The sequence below is a fragment of the Crinia signifera genome, chromosome 5, assembly GCF_055691185.1.
Source record: "Crinia signifera chromosome 5, ASM5569118v1, whole genome shotgun sequence".
NCBI lineage: Eukaryota > Metazoa > Chordata > Amphibia > Anura > Myobatrachidae > Crinia > Crinia signifera.
Window position 1 is genome coordinate 8,253,746 of NC_139221.1, and position 17,773 is coordinate 8,271,518.

The following is a 17,773-nucleotide window of genomic DNA, read 5'->3' on the forward strand; positions in this document are numbered from 1 at the left end:
CCAAGCTGTACCTACTATGTAATAACTTATTATCCGTCACACAGAACACATGGGTCAGGTTACCGTCTCCCAAGCTGTACCTACTATGTAATAACTTTATTATCCGTCACACAGAACAGATGGGTCAGGTTACTGTCTCCCAAGCTGTACCTACTATGTAATAACTTTATTATCCGTCACACAGAACAGATGGGTCAGGTTACCGTCTCCCAAGCTGTACCTACTATGTAATAACTTTATTATCCGTCACACAGAACAGACGGGTCAGGTTACCGTCTCCCAAGCTGTACCTACTATGTAATAACTTATTATCCGTCACACAGAACAGATGGGTCAGGTTACCGTCTCCCAAGCTGTACCTACTATGTAATAACTTATTATCCGTCACACAGAACAGATGGGTCAGGTTACTGTCTCCCAAGCTGTACCTACTATGTAATAACTTTATTATCCGTCACACAGAACAGATGGGTCAGGTTACTGTCTCCCAAGCTGTACCTACTATGTAATAACTTATTATCCATCACACAGAACAGATGGGTCAGGTTACCGTCTCCCAAGCTGTACCTACTATGCAATAACTTTATTATCCGTCACACAGAACAGATGGGTCAGGTTACTGTCTCCCAAGCTGTACCTACTATGTAATAACTTATTATCCGTCACACAGAACAGATGGGTCAGGTTACCGTCTCCCAAGCTGTACCTACTATGTAATAACTTTATTATCCGTCACACAGAACAGATGGGTCCGGTTACTGTCTCCCAAGCTGTACCTACTATGTAATAACTTTATTATCCGTCACACAGAACAGATGGGTCAGGTTACCGTCTCCCAAGCTGTACCTACTATGTAATAACTTATTATCCGTCACACAGAACAGATGGGTCAGGTTACCGTCTCCCAAGCTGTACCTACTATGTAATAACTTATTATCCGTCACACAGAACAGATGGGTCAGGTTACCGTCTCCCAAGCTGTACCTACTATGTAATAACTTATTATCCGTCACACAGAACAGATGGGTCAGGTTACCGTCTCCCAAGCTGTACCTACTATGTAATAACTTATTATCCGTCACACAGAACAGATGGGTCAGGTTACCGTCTCCCAAGCTGTACCTACTATGTAATAACTTTATTATCCGTCACACAGAACAGATGGGTCAGGTTACCGTCACCCAAGCTGTACCTACTATGTAATAACTTATTATCCGTCACACAGAACAGATGGGTCAGGTTACTGTCTCCCAAGCTGTACCTACTATGTAATAACTTATTATCCGTCACACAGAACAGACGGGTCAGGTTACCGTCTCCCAAGCTGTACCTACTATGTAATAACTTATTATCCGTCACACAGAACAGATGGGTCAGGTTACCGTCTCCCAAGCTGTACCTACTATGTAATAACTTATTATCCGTCACACAGAACAGATGGGTCAGGTTACTGTCTCCCAAGCTGTACCTACTATGTAATAACTTATTATCCGTCACACAGAACAGATGGGTCAGGTTACTGTCTCCCAAGCTGTACCTACTATGTAATAACTTATTATCCGTCACACAGAACAGACGGGTCAGGTTACTGTCTCCCAAGCTGTTCCTACTATGTAATAACTTATTATCCGTCACACAGAACAGATGGGTCAGGTTACCGTCTCCCAAGCTGTACCTACTATGTAATAACTTTATTATCCGTCACACAGAACAGACGGGTCAGGTTACCGCCTCCCAAGCTGTGCTTACTATGTAATAACTTATTATTCGTCACACAGAACAGATGGGTCAGGTTACTGTCTCCCAAGCTGTACCTACTATGTAATAACTTTATTATCCGTCACACAGAACAGATGGGTCAGGTTACCGTCTCCCAAGCTGTACCTTCTATGCAATAACTTTATTATCCGTCACATAGAACAGATGGGTCAGGTTACCGTCTCCCAAGCTGTACCTACTATGTAATAACTTTATTATCCGTCACACAGAACAGAAGGGTCAGGTTACTGTCTCCCAAGCTGTACCTACTATGTAATAACTTATTATCCGTCACACAGAACAGATGGGTCAGGTTACCGTCTCCCAAGCTGTACCTACTATGTAATAACTTTATTATCCGTCACACAGAACAGATGGGTCAGGTTACTGTCTCCCAAGCTGTACCTACTATGTAATAACTTATTATCCGTCACACAGAACAGATGGGTCAGGTTACTGTCTCCCAAGCTGTACCTACTATGTAATAACTTTATTATCCGTCACACAGAACAGATGGGTCAGGTTACTGTCTCCCAAGCTGTACCTACTATGTAATAACTTATTATCCGTCACACAGAACAGATGGGTCAGGTTACTGTCTCCCAAGCTGTACCTACTATGTAATAACTTTATTATCCGTCACACAGAACAGAAGGGTCAGGTTACTGTCTCCCAAGCTGTACCTACTATGTAATAACTTTATTATTCGTCACCCAGAACAGATGGGTCAGGTTACCGTCTCCCAAGCTGTACCTACTATGTAATAACTTTATTATCCGTCACACAGAACAGATGGGTCAGGTTACCGTCTCCCAAGCTGTACCTACTATGTAATAACTTTATTATCCGTCACACAGAACAGATGGGTCAGGTTACCGTCTCCCAAGCTGTACCTACTATGCAATAACTTTATTATCCGTCACACAGAACAGATGGGTCAGGTTACCGTCTCCCAAGCTGTACCTACTATGCAATAACTTTATTATCCGTCACACAGAACAGATGGGTCAGGTTACCGTCTCCCAAGCTGTACCTACTATGTAATAACTTATTATCCGTCACACAGAACAGATGGGTCAGGTTACCGTCTCCCAAGCTGTACCTACTATGCAATAACTTTATTATCCGTCACACAGAACAGACGGGTCAGGTTACCGTCTCCCAAGCTGTACCTACTATGTAATAACTTTATTATCCGTCACACAGAACAGATGGGTCAGGTTACTGTCTCCCAAGCTGTACCTACTATGTAATAACTTATTATCCGTCACACAGAACAGATGGGTCAGGTTACCGTCTCCCAAGCTGTACCTACTATGCAATAACTTTATTATCCGTCACACAGAACAGACGGGTCAGGTTACCGTCTCCCAAGCTGTACCTAATATGCAATAACTTTATTATCCGTCACCCAGAACAGATGGGTCAGGTTACCGTCTCCCAAGCTGTACCTACTATGTAATAACTTATTATCCGTCACACAGAACAGATGGGTCAGGTTACTGTCTCCCAAGCTGTGCCTACTATGTAATAACTTTATTATCCGTCACACAGAACAGACGGGTCAGGTTACCGTCTCCCAAGCTGTACCTACTATGCAATAACTTATTATCCGTCACACAGAACAGATGGGTCAGGTTACCGTCTCCCAAGCTGTACCTACTATGTAATAACTTTATTATCCGTCACACAGAACAGATGGGTCAGGTTACTGTCTCCCAAGCTGTACCTACTATGTAATAACTTATTATCCATCACACAGAACAGATGGGTCAGGTTACCGTCTCCCAAGCTGTACCTACTATGTAATAACTTTATTATCCGTCACACAGAACAGATGGGTCAGGTTACCGTCTCCCAAGCTGTGCCTACTATGTAATAACTTATTATCCGTCACACAGAACAAACGGGTCAGGTTACAGTCTCCCCAAGCTGTGCTTACTATGTAATAACTTATTATCCGTCACATAGAACAGACGGGTCAGGTTACTGTCTCCCCAAGCTGTGCTTACTATGTAATAACTTTATTATCCGTCACACAGAACAGATGGGTCAGGTTACTGTTTCCCCAAGCTGTACCTACTATGTAATAACTTATTATCCGTCACATAGAACAGATGGGTCAGGTTACCGTCTCCCAAGCTGTGCCTACTATGTAATAACTTTATTATCCGTCACACAGAACAGATGGGTCAGGTTACTGTCTCCCAAGCTGTACCTACTATGTAATAAATTATTATCCATCTGTGACCGGACGCCTGCCCTTAGCTCTGGCTACGCCCTTTGGGTCCACAGATAGCGGTTCCTGGTCTCACGGGACCTGGCCAATAGGGGATTCCCTGTTACCGTCAGTAACCGCCTGTTACTCACTCCACCCACTACGCAGTGGGCGGGGTTATCGCTGCCACCACCAGACTCCTCCTACGTGGCGTCTGGAACCACGGATACCTCCTCAGGTCCAATCGCTGGCACCTGAGTACTACCTGCGTCGACACGCTGCTGGTGTCGACTGGTCCCCCACTGGTCACGGACCAGACCTCTGCTTTGGTAGCTGGCAGAGCGGAGACTCAGAGACGCTGGATGCTATGCCCAGAACAGCCGGAGAACGGAATTATTGTAATTAATTCTGTTGGTCGCAGATGAAGCAGACTTCTTGGGCAAAAGATGGTTTATTTGCTCAAGTAGAAGCTCTGAAAAGAGCCCTCTCCTAGGTCCCTAGGAGGTACAGCATACAAGTGATGTTACAGCATTCAGATACAGGCAGAAGTACAACAACTTGGGCTCACAGGCCCTGCTTATAAGGACAGAAAACACACTGACATTGTCAGATCCTCCCACATACATTTACAATTTGCATCTCAATCTGACATGTTACTTCTAGTGCATAACGAACCAAGATTACATACTACAAAGGATGAGTCCAATTTCCTTAGAATATATAACTTCCAGGAACAGGGGAGATATTAATCTCCTGGACAGGTTTACATAAAGAAACACAAATGTCTGCATTACCAACACCTCACACAGGATGGCCTGGGTTCAGTGACCCATCACATATAGTACATAAATTTGTTTCCTTATCACCTTTTACACAGGGCTTCAGACACAGAGCCTACTCCCTGCTGTGTATTGGACACTCACAGACCTTCTGACAGATTAGCATTTCATTTCCTCATCACCAAGATTTGCTAAATTCCTTCCCCCAGAAAGTTACAAAGTGCATTGTAAGTCCAGAATGCATTCCTCAATATTCAATATAATATACACAATATATGATGCAGTCCTAGCTCAGTGCCAAACATATATTTCATAAGTACATATAATCTGTGCCTGGTGCCCAGCAGCAGGCTACAACTTACAGCAGCACTGCAGAAGGGGTCCTGTCCCAGCTCAGTGCTACTCATACAGTTTAAAACATGTCAAGTGCCCTTGTTCTGAATAACGGCAAAGCATGGAGAGTTAACCCCTGTAGTGCTGTAGCCGCCATTAACCCCGTGTGCCGGGCTCTCCGGCCACACTTCTTCCCCCCCCTTCAAGCGGGAAACCAGAGGGCCATGTCCCAACGACTTGGCTCCTGGTCCCGCAGCCCATTTGGGGGTTACTGGGAGTGCCTGGGGGTGTTGGCCCCCAGCCTAGACAGTTCCTCCAGACTGCAGTGGGCCATATCCGGTTGGTGCTGAAAGTCCACACAGTCACCACAGTGTCCAAGTCCAAGGCCCCACAACAACAGTCCGTCTGTTTCCCCCAATGAAGGGGGCAAACCTTCATCAGGTGGGTGTTCCTTCACCCCAGTGGGGTGCCAGTGGCACCATCTGTGCCAAAGCTGGTCTGCTGCATACACAATTGCCACCCAGTGTGCCCAAATTGTGGCATACCCCACCTCCCACCATAGCAGTATTCTGCTCACACAAGCCACAGGGTGCTCCTGCCCATATGGCTCCTCTTGGCTCAGTACTGCTCCCAGTCCGTGCAGTGACGCAATAGTCCGTACCACAATGTCCTGGTAATAAATATGCGTCATCAGGACTGGAGCTGGTACCAGAGCCTCCTTCAGCGACTGGAATGCCAACTCACAAGCAGGTGTACAGTCCACTGTCTTGGGAAGACCCTTCCTAGTCACTACTGTAAGGGACGTCACTACCAAACTAGAGTCAGGGACAACTTGTCTGTAGGGCCTTACAGTTTTTAAGGTCAGTACCTGTCTGGGGGTTGTGGGCTGGGGACAGCCTCTGGTCGCCTCTACCTTCACTGGTCTGGGCCTACCCCTGTCTCCTCCCACACTATCCTCCAGGCTCTGCACCCCTGTCACTTCTCCCGGGCACCCGTCTGCAACAACTGTCAGACCTGCCCTCCTGTCCTCCTCAAAGGACCTACGTCTTGGGGAACCCAATCTCTCTGGTGTATCCCCTTCTACCTTCCTGACTACCCTGGGCCTGAACCCTTCCTGCCCGGGTACACTCCCTACCCCCACCCCATCAAGGCCGCTGCGAGCTTGGCACCGTATGCCTGTCAGGGATGGGTCAGAGAGCGGAGCCTCCTGAACCCCCTGCCAGTGCCCCTTACTTTCTCCTAAAGGGGGACACTCTACAGGGGTATCTAGGTTGGGATGTCTAGGGTCATTCTGGTTTGGGTCAGTCATGTAAAGGTCAGTGTGGTCACTCATACTCACCGCTGGAGTTGGCAAACCACTAGGAACAGGAGCATCGCTGGGCACCCTCACAGGATACAACAAGCTGGCACACACATCCTCTGCGTTGCTAGGGGACGTAGGCACACCAGAGGCAAAAGGCATGCTGGGGAGATGCGCTGATCTAGCCGCTGTAGTCTTTTCCTCTGGGCTGGTTGATGCTGTGGTTGGCTGTGCTGGCAGTTGTCTGGCCGCTGTGGTCTTTTCCTCTGGGCTGGGCTGTGCTAATGTCGATAGTAAGGACTGTAGTCTGGCAGCTTGACTCCAGGCGATGGCGTTAGCAAATGTAGTAACGATTCCACCCCCAAGATCATTCCCCAGGACTACATCTGTTGGGAGGCCATCCATGACGGCAACATCTCGCAACTCTGGTCCAGCCCCCCAATCCAGGTAGACTCTGGCCATGGGCACCTCTCGCTCCGCTCCATCTGCCATTGTAACTTTGGCAGTGCGACCCTGCACGATTGCAGCAGGATCAATCAGTCTGGGGCTCACCACAGTGATTGAGGCCCCAGAGTCTCTCAGGCCTTCCCCCTGCAGGGACCCCACTTGGACCGACTGCAGGTGCCGCCACATATTCTGTAGAGGCCGCATGGCCATGCAGGTGACTCTATCAGCAGAGTCTGCCTGCTTCTCACCACACTCCATCGGACTGACTGGAGGGGGTACAGTCTCTGTGGGCTCATCTCCACGGGTCAAGCAAGCAAGCCGGGATCCAGCATTCGGATTGGTAGCGAGAATCTGGGGTGCCGGCAGTGTGGGACAGTTCATCCTCAGATGTCCGATTTTCCCACAGCTGTAGCACTTCTTGACCAGGCGGGGCTCCGATGATCCCTGATTACTCGCAGGGACGCTGCGGGGCGATTGCTGGCCAAGAGCACCCGGGTTGGAAGATGCTTGCTTTGGGGGGCGATGAGCTGAAGAGGGGTGTCCCCCTGGTGGTAAAGTCCATTGTAGTGGGCTGCTACTTGGGCGTTTCAGCCCCTGTGACCGAATTGCCACATACTTGTCCGCTAGCTGGGCAGCCATCTTTACACTGGGTGGCTCCCGATCTAGCACCCACTCCTTCACTTCCTGGGCACACCTGCAGTAGAACTGCTCCCTGCAGATCACATCAATCAGGGTGTCCCAGGTTGTGGCCTCCGATTCCTGCACCCACTTCACCAAGTACTGCCGCAGCTGGGTGGCAAACTGCTCGTGGGTGCTGCCAGGATTCTTTGGCAAGTCCCGAAACTTTTTCCTGTAGGACTCAGGAGTTACAAAAAACCGTTGGAGGAGGGCCTTGGCGACAACATCATAGTCCCCACAGTCCTCATTAGCTACTCCTCGATAGGCCTCCAAGGCCTCTCCATGCAGGGTGGGTACAAGGTGTCTTACCCACTCCTGTTTGGGCAAATCATGTAGTTTACAAGTCCTCTCAAAAACTTGCAAATGTCCATCAATGTCCCCATCGCTGTCGGCAAACTTGGCAAACTGAATCCGTCCCGCTCGGGGGGTAGCAGCGGACAACGGCGCCCGGGGTACCACAGCCTGTGGTGCCCGCTCCGCATGCCACATCCGAATGATGAGCATGCGTTCTTGTTCCGTTGCCCTCTCCCCTAATTCCGCTAGCCGATCCGCTAGGCTATCCGCGCCGTCCACCCTGGGACGCGGGGATCCTGGCCCTGCTAGGGAATGTTGGGAAACATGGCTGCTGCTAGAGGGGGCGGGGCTTGTGAGTCTCACCGGGTCCAGATGAAGGTCCTCTGTGTGGCTGTCCTCCTGGACACGGTCACCATCAGCGTGCTGCACCTCCTCCCGACTCGACTCCTCCAAGCGCTTGAGCGCCACCCTCATTTCGTTTAAAGTTGCTTTGGAAGGGATCTCCACACCCTTCCCCCGACACACGATCTCGAGGTCATCCTTCGACATTCCATTGAAGTCCGCCATCTTGCGCGTTCTCCTGGCTGCAGTTACTCCTCCCTGAGTAACTCGGCTTCTCCAATCGGGTGACTGAAGAGCTGCCTGGGTTATCCCACCGGCTTGCCACCAATTTCTGTGACCGGACGCCTGCCCTTAGCTCTGGCTACGCCCTTTGGGTCCACAGATAGCGGTTCCTGGTCTCACGGGACCTGGCCAATAGGGGATTCCCTGTTACCGTCAGTAACCGCCTGTTACTCACTCCACCCACTACGCAGTGGGCGGGGTTATCGCTGCCACCACCAGACTCCTCCTACGTGGCGTCTGGAACCACGGATACCTCCTCAGGTCCAATCGCTGGCACCTGAGTACTACCTGCGTCGACACGCTGCTGGTGTCGACTGGTCCCCCACTGGTCACGGACCAGACCTCTGCTTTGGTAGCTGGCAGAGCGGAGACTCAGAGACGCTGGATGCTATGCCCAGAACAGCCGGAGAACGGAATTATTGTAATTAATTCTGTTGGTCGCAGATGAAGCAGACTTCTTGGGCAAAAGATGGTTTATTTGCTCAAGTAGAAGCTCTGAAAAGAGCCCTCTCCTAGGTCCCTAGGAGGTACAGCATACAAGTGATGTTACAGCATTCAGATACAGGCAGAAGTACAACAACTTGGGCTCACAGGCCCTGCTTATAAGGACAGAAAACACACTGACATTGTCAGATCCTCCCCCATACATTTACAATTTGCATCTCAATCTGACATGTTACTTCCAGTGCATAACGAACCAGGATTACATACTACAAAGGATGAGTCCAATTTCCTTAGAATATATAACTTCCAGGAACAGGGGAGATATTTATCTCCTGGACAGGTTTACATAAAGAAACACAAATGTCTGCATTACCAACACCTCACACAGGATGGCCTGGGTTCAGTGACCCATCACATATAGTACATAAATTTGTTTCCTTATCACCTTTTACACAGGGCTTCAGACACAGAGCCTACTCCCTGCTGTGTATTGGACACTCACAGACCTTCTGACAGATTAGCATTTCATTTCCTCATCACCAAGATTTGCTAAATTCCTTCCCCCAGAAAGTTACAAAGTGCATTGTAAGTCCAGAATGCATTCCTCAATATTCAATACAATATACACAATATATGATGCAGTCCTAGCTCAGTGCCAAACATATATTTCATAAGTACATATAATCTGTGCCTGGTGCCCAGCAGCAGGCTACAACTTACAGCAGCACTGCAGAAGGGGTCCTGTCCCAGCTCAGTGCTACTCATACAGTTTAAAACATGTCAAGTGCCCTTGTTCTGAATAACGGCAAAGCATGGAGAGTTAACCCCTTTAGTGCTGTAGCCGCCATTAACCCCGTGTGCCGGGCTCTCCGGCCACACCATCACACAGAACAGATGGGTCAGGTTACCGTCTCCCAAGCTGTACCTACTATGTAATAACTTATTATCCGTCACACAGAACAGATGGGTCAGGTTACTGTCTCCCAAGCTGTACCTACTATGTAATAACTTTATTATCCGTCACACAGAACAGATGGGTCAGGTTACTGTCTCCCAAGCTGTACCTACTATGTAATAACTTATTATCCGTCACACAGAACAGATGGGTCAGGTTACTGTCTCCCAAGCTGTACCTACTATGTAATAACTTTATTATCCGTCACACAGAACAGATGGGTCAGGTTACTGTCTCCCAAGCTGTACCTACTATGTAATAACTTATTATCCGTCACACAGAACAGATGGGTCAGGTGACTGTCTCCCAAGCTGTACCTACTATGTAATAACTTATTATCCGTCACACAGAACAGACGGGTCAGGTTACCGTCTCCCAAGCTGTACCTACTATGTAATAACTTTATTATCCTACACACAGAACAGACGGGTCAGGTTACTGTCTCCCAAGCTGTACCTACTATGTAATAACTTATTATCCGTCACACAGAACAGATGGGTCAGGTTACCGTCTCCCAAGCTGTACCTACTATGTAATAACTTATTATCCGTCACACAGAACAGATGGGTCAGGTTACCGTCTCCCAAGCTGTACCTACTATGTAATAACTTATTATCCGTCACACAGAACAGATGGGTCAGGTTACCGTCTCCTAAGCTGTACCTACTATGTAATAACTTATTATCCGTCACACAGAACAGATGGGTCAGGTTACCGTCTCCCAAGCTGTACCTACCATGCAAAACTTTATTATCCGTCACACAGAACAGATGGGTCAGGTGACTGTCTCCCAAGCTGTACCTACTATGTAATAACTTATTATCCATCACACAGAACAGATGGGTCAGGTTACCGTCTCCCAAGCTGTACCTACTATGTAATAACTTTATTATCCGTCACACAGAACAGATGGGTCAGGTTACCGTCTCCCAAGCTGTACCTACTATGCAATAACTTTATTATCCGTCACACAGAACAGATGGGTCAGGTTACTGTCTCCCAAGCTGTACCTACTATGTAATAACTTATTATCCGTCACACAGAACAGATGGGTCAGGTTACCGTCTCCCAAGCTGTACCTACTATGTAATAACTTATTATCCGTCACACACAACAGATGGGTCAGGTTACCGTCTCCCAAGCTGTACCTACTATGTAATAACTTTATTATCCGTCACACAGAACAGACGGGTCAGGTTACCGTCTCCCAAGCTGTACCTACTATGCAATAACTTTATTATCCGTCACACAGAACAGACGGGTCAGGTTACCGTCTCCCAAGCTGTACCTAATATGCAATAACTTTATTATCCGTCACCCAGAACAGATGGGTCAGGTTACCGTCTCCCAAGCTGTACCTACTATGTAATAACTTATTATCCGTCACACAGAACAGATGGGTCAGGTTACTGTCTCCCAAGCTGTGCCTACTATGTAATAACTTTATTATCCGTCACACAGAACAGACGGGTCAGGTTACCGTCTCCCAAGCTGTACCTACTATGCAATAACTTATTATCCGTCACACAGAACAGATGGGTCAGGTTACCGTCTCCCAAGCTGTACCTACTATGTAATAACTTTATTATCCGTCACACAGAACAGATGGGTCAGGTTACCGTCTCCCAAGCTGTACCTACTATGTAATAACTTATTACCCGTCACACAGAACAGATGGGTCAGGTTACCGTCTCCCAAGCTGTACCTACTATGTAATAACTTATTATCCGTCACACAGAACAGACGGGTCAGGTTACTGTCTCCCAAGCTGTACCTACTATGTAATAACTTTATTATCCGTCACACAGAACAGATGGGTCAGGTTACCGTCTCCCAAGCTGTACCTACTATGTAATAACTTTATTATCCGTCACACAGTACAAATGGGTCAGGTTACCGTCTCCCAAGCTGTACCTACTATGTAATAACTTTATTATCCGTCACACAGAACAGATGGGTCAGGTTACCGTCTCCCAAGCTGTACCTACTATGTAATAACTTTATTATCCGTCACACAGAACAGATGGGTCAGGTTACCGTCTCCCAAGCTGTTCCTACTATGCAATAACTTTATTATCCGTCACACAGAACAGACGGGTCAGGTTACCGTCTCCCAAGCTGTACCTACTATGTAATAACTTTATTATCCGTCACACAGAACAGATGGGTCAGGTTACCGTCTCCCAAGCTGTACCTACTATGTAATAACTTTATTATCCGTTACACAGAACAGATGGGTCAGGTTACTGTCTCCCAAGCTGTACCTACTATGTAATAACTTATTATCCGTCACACAGAACAGATGGGTCAGGTTACCGTCTCCCAAGCTGTACCTACTATGTAATAACTTTATTATCCGTCACCCAGAACAGACGGGTCAGGTTACCGTCTCCCAAGCTGTACCTACTATGCAATAACTTTATTATCCGTCACACAGAACAGACGGGTCAGGTTACCGTCTCCCAAGCTGTACCTACTATGTAATAACTTTATTATCCGTCACACAGAACAGATGGGTCAGGTTACCGTCTCCCAAGCTGTACCTACTATGTAATAACTTTATTATCCGTCACACAGTACAGACGGGTCAGGTTACCGTCTCCCAAGCTGTACCTACTATGTAATAACTTTATTATCCTACACACAGAACAGACGGGTCAGGTTACTGTCTCCCAAGCTGTACCTACTATGTAATAACTTATTATCCGTCACATAGAACAGACGGGTCAGGTTACCGTCTCCCAAGCTGTACCTACTATGTAATAACTTATTATCCGTCACACAGAACAGATGGGTCAGGTTACTGTCTCCCAAGCTGTACCTACTATGTAATAACTTTATTATCCGTCACACAGAACAGATGGGTCAGGTTACTGTCTCCCAAGCTGTACCTACTATGTAATAACTTTATTATCCGTCACACAGTACAGACGGGTCAGGTTACCGTCTCCCAAGCTGTACCTACTATGTAATAACTTATTATCCGTCACACAGAACAGACGGGTCAGGTTACTGTCTCCCCAAGCTGTACCTACTATGCAATAACTTTATTATCCGTCACACAGAACAGACGGGTCAGGTTACCGTCTCCCAAGCTGTACCTACTATGTAATAACTTATTATCCGTCACACAGAACAGATGGGTCAGGTTACTGTCTCCCAAGCTGTACCTACTATGTAATAACTTTATTATCCTACACACAGAACAGATGGGTCAGGTTACCGTCTCCCAAGCTGTACCTACTATGTAATAACTTTATTATCCTACACACAGAACAGATGGGTCAGGTTACCGTCTCCCAAGCTGTACCTACTATGTAATAACTTTATTATCCGTCACACAGAACAGATGGGTCAGGTTACTGTCTCCCAAGCTGTACCTACTATGTAATAACTTATTATCCGTCACACAGAACAGACGGGTCAGGTTACTGTCTCCCAAGCTGTACCTACTATGTAATAACTTTATTATCCGTCACCCAGAACAGATGGGTAAGGTTACCGTCTCCCAAGCTGTACCTACTATGTAATAACTTTATTATCCTACACACAGAACAGACGGGTCAGGTTACTGTCTCCCAAGCTGTACCTACTATGTAATAACTTTATTATCCGTCACACAGAACAGATGGGTCAGGTTACTGTCTCCCAAGCTGTACCTACTATGTAATAACTTTATTATCCGTCACACAGAACAGACGGGTCAGGTTACCGTCTCCCAAGCTGTACCTACTATGTAATAACTTATTATCCGTCACACAGAACAGACGGGTCAGGTTACTGTCTCCCCAAGCTGTACCTACTATGCAATAACTTTATTATCCGTCACACAGAACAGACGGGTCAGGTTACCGTCTCCCAAGCTGTACCTACTATGTAATAACTTATTATCCGTCACACAGAACAGATGGGTCAGGTTACTGTCTCCCAAGCTGTACCTACTATGCAATAACTTTATTATCCTACACACAGAACAGATGGGTCAGGTTACCGTCTCCCAAGCTGTACCTACTATGTAATAACTTTATTATCCTACACACAGAACAGATGGGTCAGGTTACCGTCTCCCAAGCTGTACCTACTATGTAATAACTTTATTATCCGTCACACAGAACAGATGGGTCAGGTTACTGTCTCCCAAGCTGTACCTACTATGTAATAACTTTATTATCCGTCACACAGAACAGACGGGTCAGGTTACCGTCTCCCAAGCTGTACCTACTATGTAATAACTTTATTATCCGTCACACAGAACAGATGGGTCAGGTTACTGTCTCCCAAGCTGTACCTACTATGTAATAACTTTATTATCCGTTACACAGAACAGATGGGTCAGGTTACTGTCTCCCAAGCTGTACCTACTATGCAATAACTTATTATCCGTCACACAGTACAGATGGGTCAGGTTACTGTCTCCCAAGCTGTACCTACTATGTAATAACTTTATTATCCGTCACACAGAACAGATGGGTCAGGTTACCGTCTCCCAAGCTGTACCTACTATGCAATAACTTTATTATCCTACACACAGAACAGACGGGTCAGGTTACCGTCTCCCAAGCTGTACCTACCATGCAAAACTTTATTATCCGTCACACAGAACAGACGGGTCAGGTTACCGTCTCCCAAGCTGTACCTAATACGCAATAACTTTATTATCCTACACACAGAACAGATGGGTTAGGTTACACAACAGATTTCTTTGAGGGGTATTGTGGACGCACATCGCAGCAGTGTACTGTGTGCACTGGTCATGTGGGGGAACTGATGTGGTTTTATTTTATCCTAAATAGTAATAATAATGCATTTTGTGTTTTACACAGGTGGAGGACTCAGAGACCATGTGGGATCACAGAGACCACGAGGGTCACAGGGGCCATGAGGGCCACAGGCACCATAAGGGCCACAGGGGTGGGGGACACAGGAGACACCCCCGCAGAGAACACAAGCCCATAGAAGGAAAACACCAGAATGGCACAGAGGTAACAGCCAAAATGTACAATCCTGAAGTGCTCATCAGTCTGGGGGGAAGGGGGGGCATCATGAACATTACTTCACTGAGACACCTGTTTAGGATTCGCTGCACATTCGGCACGTTCCAGAGCCTCGCCGGCTCCGGTATTCAACGAGTCAGGGGCTCGCTGCCCCTGACCGGCGAATATGAGCTCCTGCGGCGAACGCCGCAGGGAGCCTGAGGACGGTGGCAGGCAGGGAGATGGAAGTCTCTCTGCCTGCCCCAGAGCGTATGTGGGGGGGAGGTGGGCTCCCCGGGTGCCAGGCAGCACAGGCTGCCCCCGGGGGTGCCAGCAGGGGACCGGGTATATTCACTACACCCGATCGTGCATATGTAACGATCGGGTGCAGTAAATATATGAATATCTAATGAGCGGCTCGGCTCCGGCGCCCCCTGCTGGCTGCTGTGTAAAAAAAAATATATATATATATATTTATTTTTTAAAATTAAATATATATTCATGTGCTTACAGCACATGAATAAAAATAGCATGCACCTCCTCAGAATAAAATTCCTGATTTTTTGACACCAAATGTAAAAAACAAAACACTTTATTTTAAAAGTTCACATTCCACTTCTCCATAAAAAGATAGTGATTGCTACTCAGTGAATCATTGTTTTAGTCAAAAATTCGCCAAACAACACAAATTCGCCATAAAAACATGGCGAATCAGGCTCATTGAATACCGCCCATTGTATTGTCTCCACTTCATACTATGCCACATTGTATTGTCTCCACTTCATACTATGCCACATTGTATTGTCTCCACTTCATACTATGCCACATTGTATTGTCTCCAATTCCTACTATGCCACATTGTATTGTCTCCAATTCCTACTATGCCACATTGTATTGTCTCCAATTCCTACTATGCCACATTGTATTGTCTCCAATTCCTACTATGCCACATTGTATTGTCTCCAATTCCTACTATGCCACATTGTATTGTCTCCAATTCCTACTATGCCACATTGTATTGTCTCCAATTCCTACTATGCCACATTGTATTGCCTCCGCTTCATACTATGCCACATTGTATTGTCTCCACTTCATACTATGCCACATTGTATTGTCTCCAGACCATATACCTCCAGTTCAAGCTATGAACTATTGCAGGCCTGGCCAACCTGTGGCTCTCAAGATGTTGTCAAACTACGAATCCCATCATGCCTTGCCACAGTTTTGCTATAAGGGAGTATTTAAACTGTGGCAAGGCATGCTGGGATTTGTAGTTTCATAACATCTGGAGAGCCACAGGTTGGCCTGTCCTGAACTATATTGTCCAGTTCATACTATACCAATTTTGGGGGTCTCCAGTTACTCTATGCCACATTGTAATGTCTCCAGTATATACTATGCCACATTGTAATGTCTCCAGTATATACTATGCCACATTGTAGTGCTTCAGTTAATTCTATGCAAAATTTTAGCCCCTCCAGATTACACTATACCACATCTTAATGTATCCAGTATATACTGTGCCACATTGTAGTGCCCCATTTCATATTATGACACATTTAAAGCCTCCCGTTCATACTATGCCACATTATAGAGCTGCAGTTCATATTATGCTGCAATAAAGTGTATCCAGTTCATACTATGCCACATTGTAGTGCCCAAGTTCATATTATTATATACTGTACTGCCTACAGTTTATATTATGCCAGTTTTAGAGCCTCCAGTTCACACTATGCCACATTTTAGTATCTACAGTAATAGGCTCCCAACAAATTAACCCTAGAATGTCGGTGTGCGCGTGTACGTGTGGTAGGGAATATAGATTGTAAGCTCCACTGGGGCAGGGACTGATGTGAATGGTCATATATTCTCTGTAAAGCGCTGCGGAATCTGTGTGCGCTATATAAATAACTGCTAATAAATAATATACTATGCCACATTTCAGTCCCTCCAGTTCACACTATGCAACATAGTATTGTATCCAGAATATACTACAGTATGCCACATTGTAGTGCCTTTAGTTTATGCTGTGCCACATTGTAATGCTCCAGTTCATACTATGCCACATTGTAATGCTCCCAATTTATACTATGCCACATTGTTTCCAGTTCCTACTTTTCCATATTGCAGTGTCCACCATCCATATTATACCACAATGAAATGCACAACATTCATATAATGCCACATTATATGCCACATTAGAGTTCCCCAAGTTCATACCATTCCACATTGTGTTGTGCCCACTAAGTATGCCACAATGTAGTGTCTCTGATTGTCATGTCCCCAGTTCATACAATGACACACTGTAGGTCCCTCGTTTCTTACTCTGCCACAACATTTGCACCTAGTTCATACCATGCCACATCGAAATGCCTCCATCTTCTATTATGTCACACAGTGCCTCCAGTTCACATTGTTTAAAAAAGTGACTCCAGTTCACATTATTCCACAAAGCTTCCAAATTCACATTATGCCACACAGTGCCTACAGCGCACACTATGCCATAGTGCCCCCACTTGACATTATGCCACACTGCCTACAGCTCACAGAATTCCACTGTGCCCTCTCTTCACAGTGTCACCTGACCCCACCTAGTCCACTGCTGCCACTCTCCTCAGAATATTATCAGCTGCGCACAATAGACAGGTTGCCCTCTCCCAAGCCGCACTCACTATGCAATAACTTTATTATTCACCGCACACAACAGACAGGTTGCCCTCTCCCAAGCCGCACTCACTATGCAATAACTTTATTATCCACCGCCCACAACAGACAAGTCAGGTAACCATCTCCCAAGCCGCACTCACTATGCAATAACTTTATTATCCACCGCCCACAACAGACAAGTCAGGTAACCATCTCCGAAGCCGCACTCACTATGCAATAACTTTATTATCCACCACACACAACAGATAGGTCAGGTTACTTTATTCCAAGCCCTTCTTTATATTCAATAACTTTATTATCCAC

General features: G+C 46.5%; 1 protein-coding gene across 9 annotated transcripts in view; it reads left to right on the top strand.

The window, feature by feature from the left end:
* The window catches only part of LOC146079922 (uncharacterized), a 53,816-nt gene that overhangs the window by 31,269 nt on the left and 4,774 nt on the right, over positions 1-17,773 (top strand). For 7 of the 9 annotated variants that reach the window (XM_083186642.1, XM_083186645.1, XM_083186646.1 and 4 more), the window contains one exon: positions 14,648-14,812. In XM_083186642.1, coding sequence (XP_083042768.1) covers positions 14,648-14,812 — 165 coding nt within the window. The remainder of the gene's footprint in view (positions 1-14,647; positions 14,813-17,773) is intronic. The other 2 variants (XM_083186643.1, XM_083186647.1) reach the window with 1 other exon arrangement.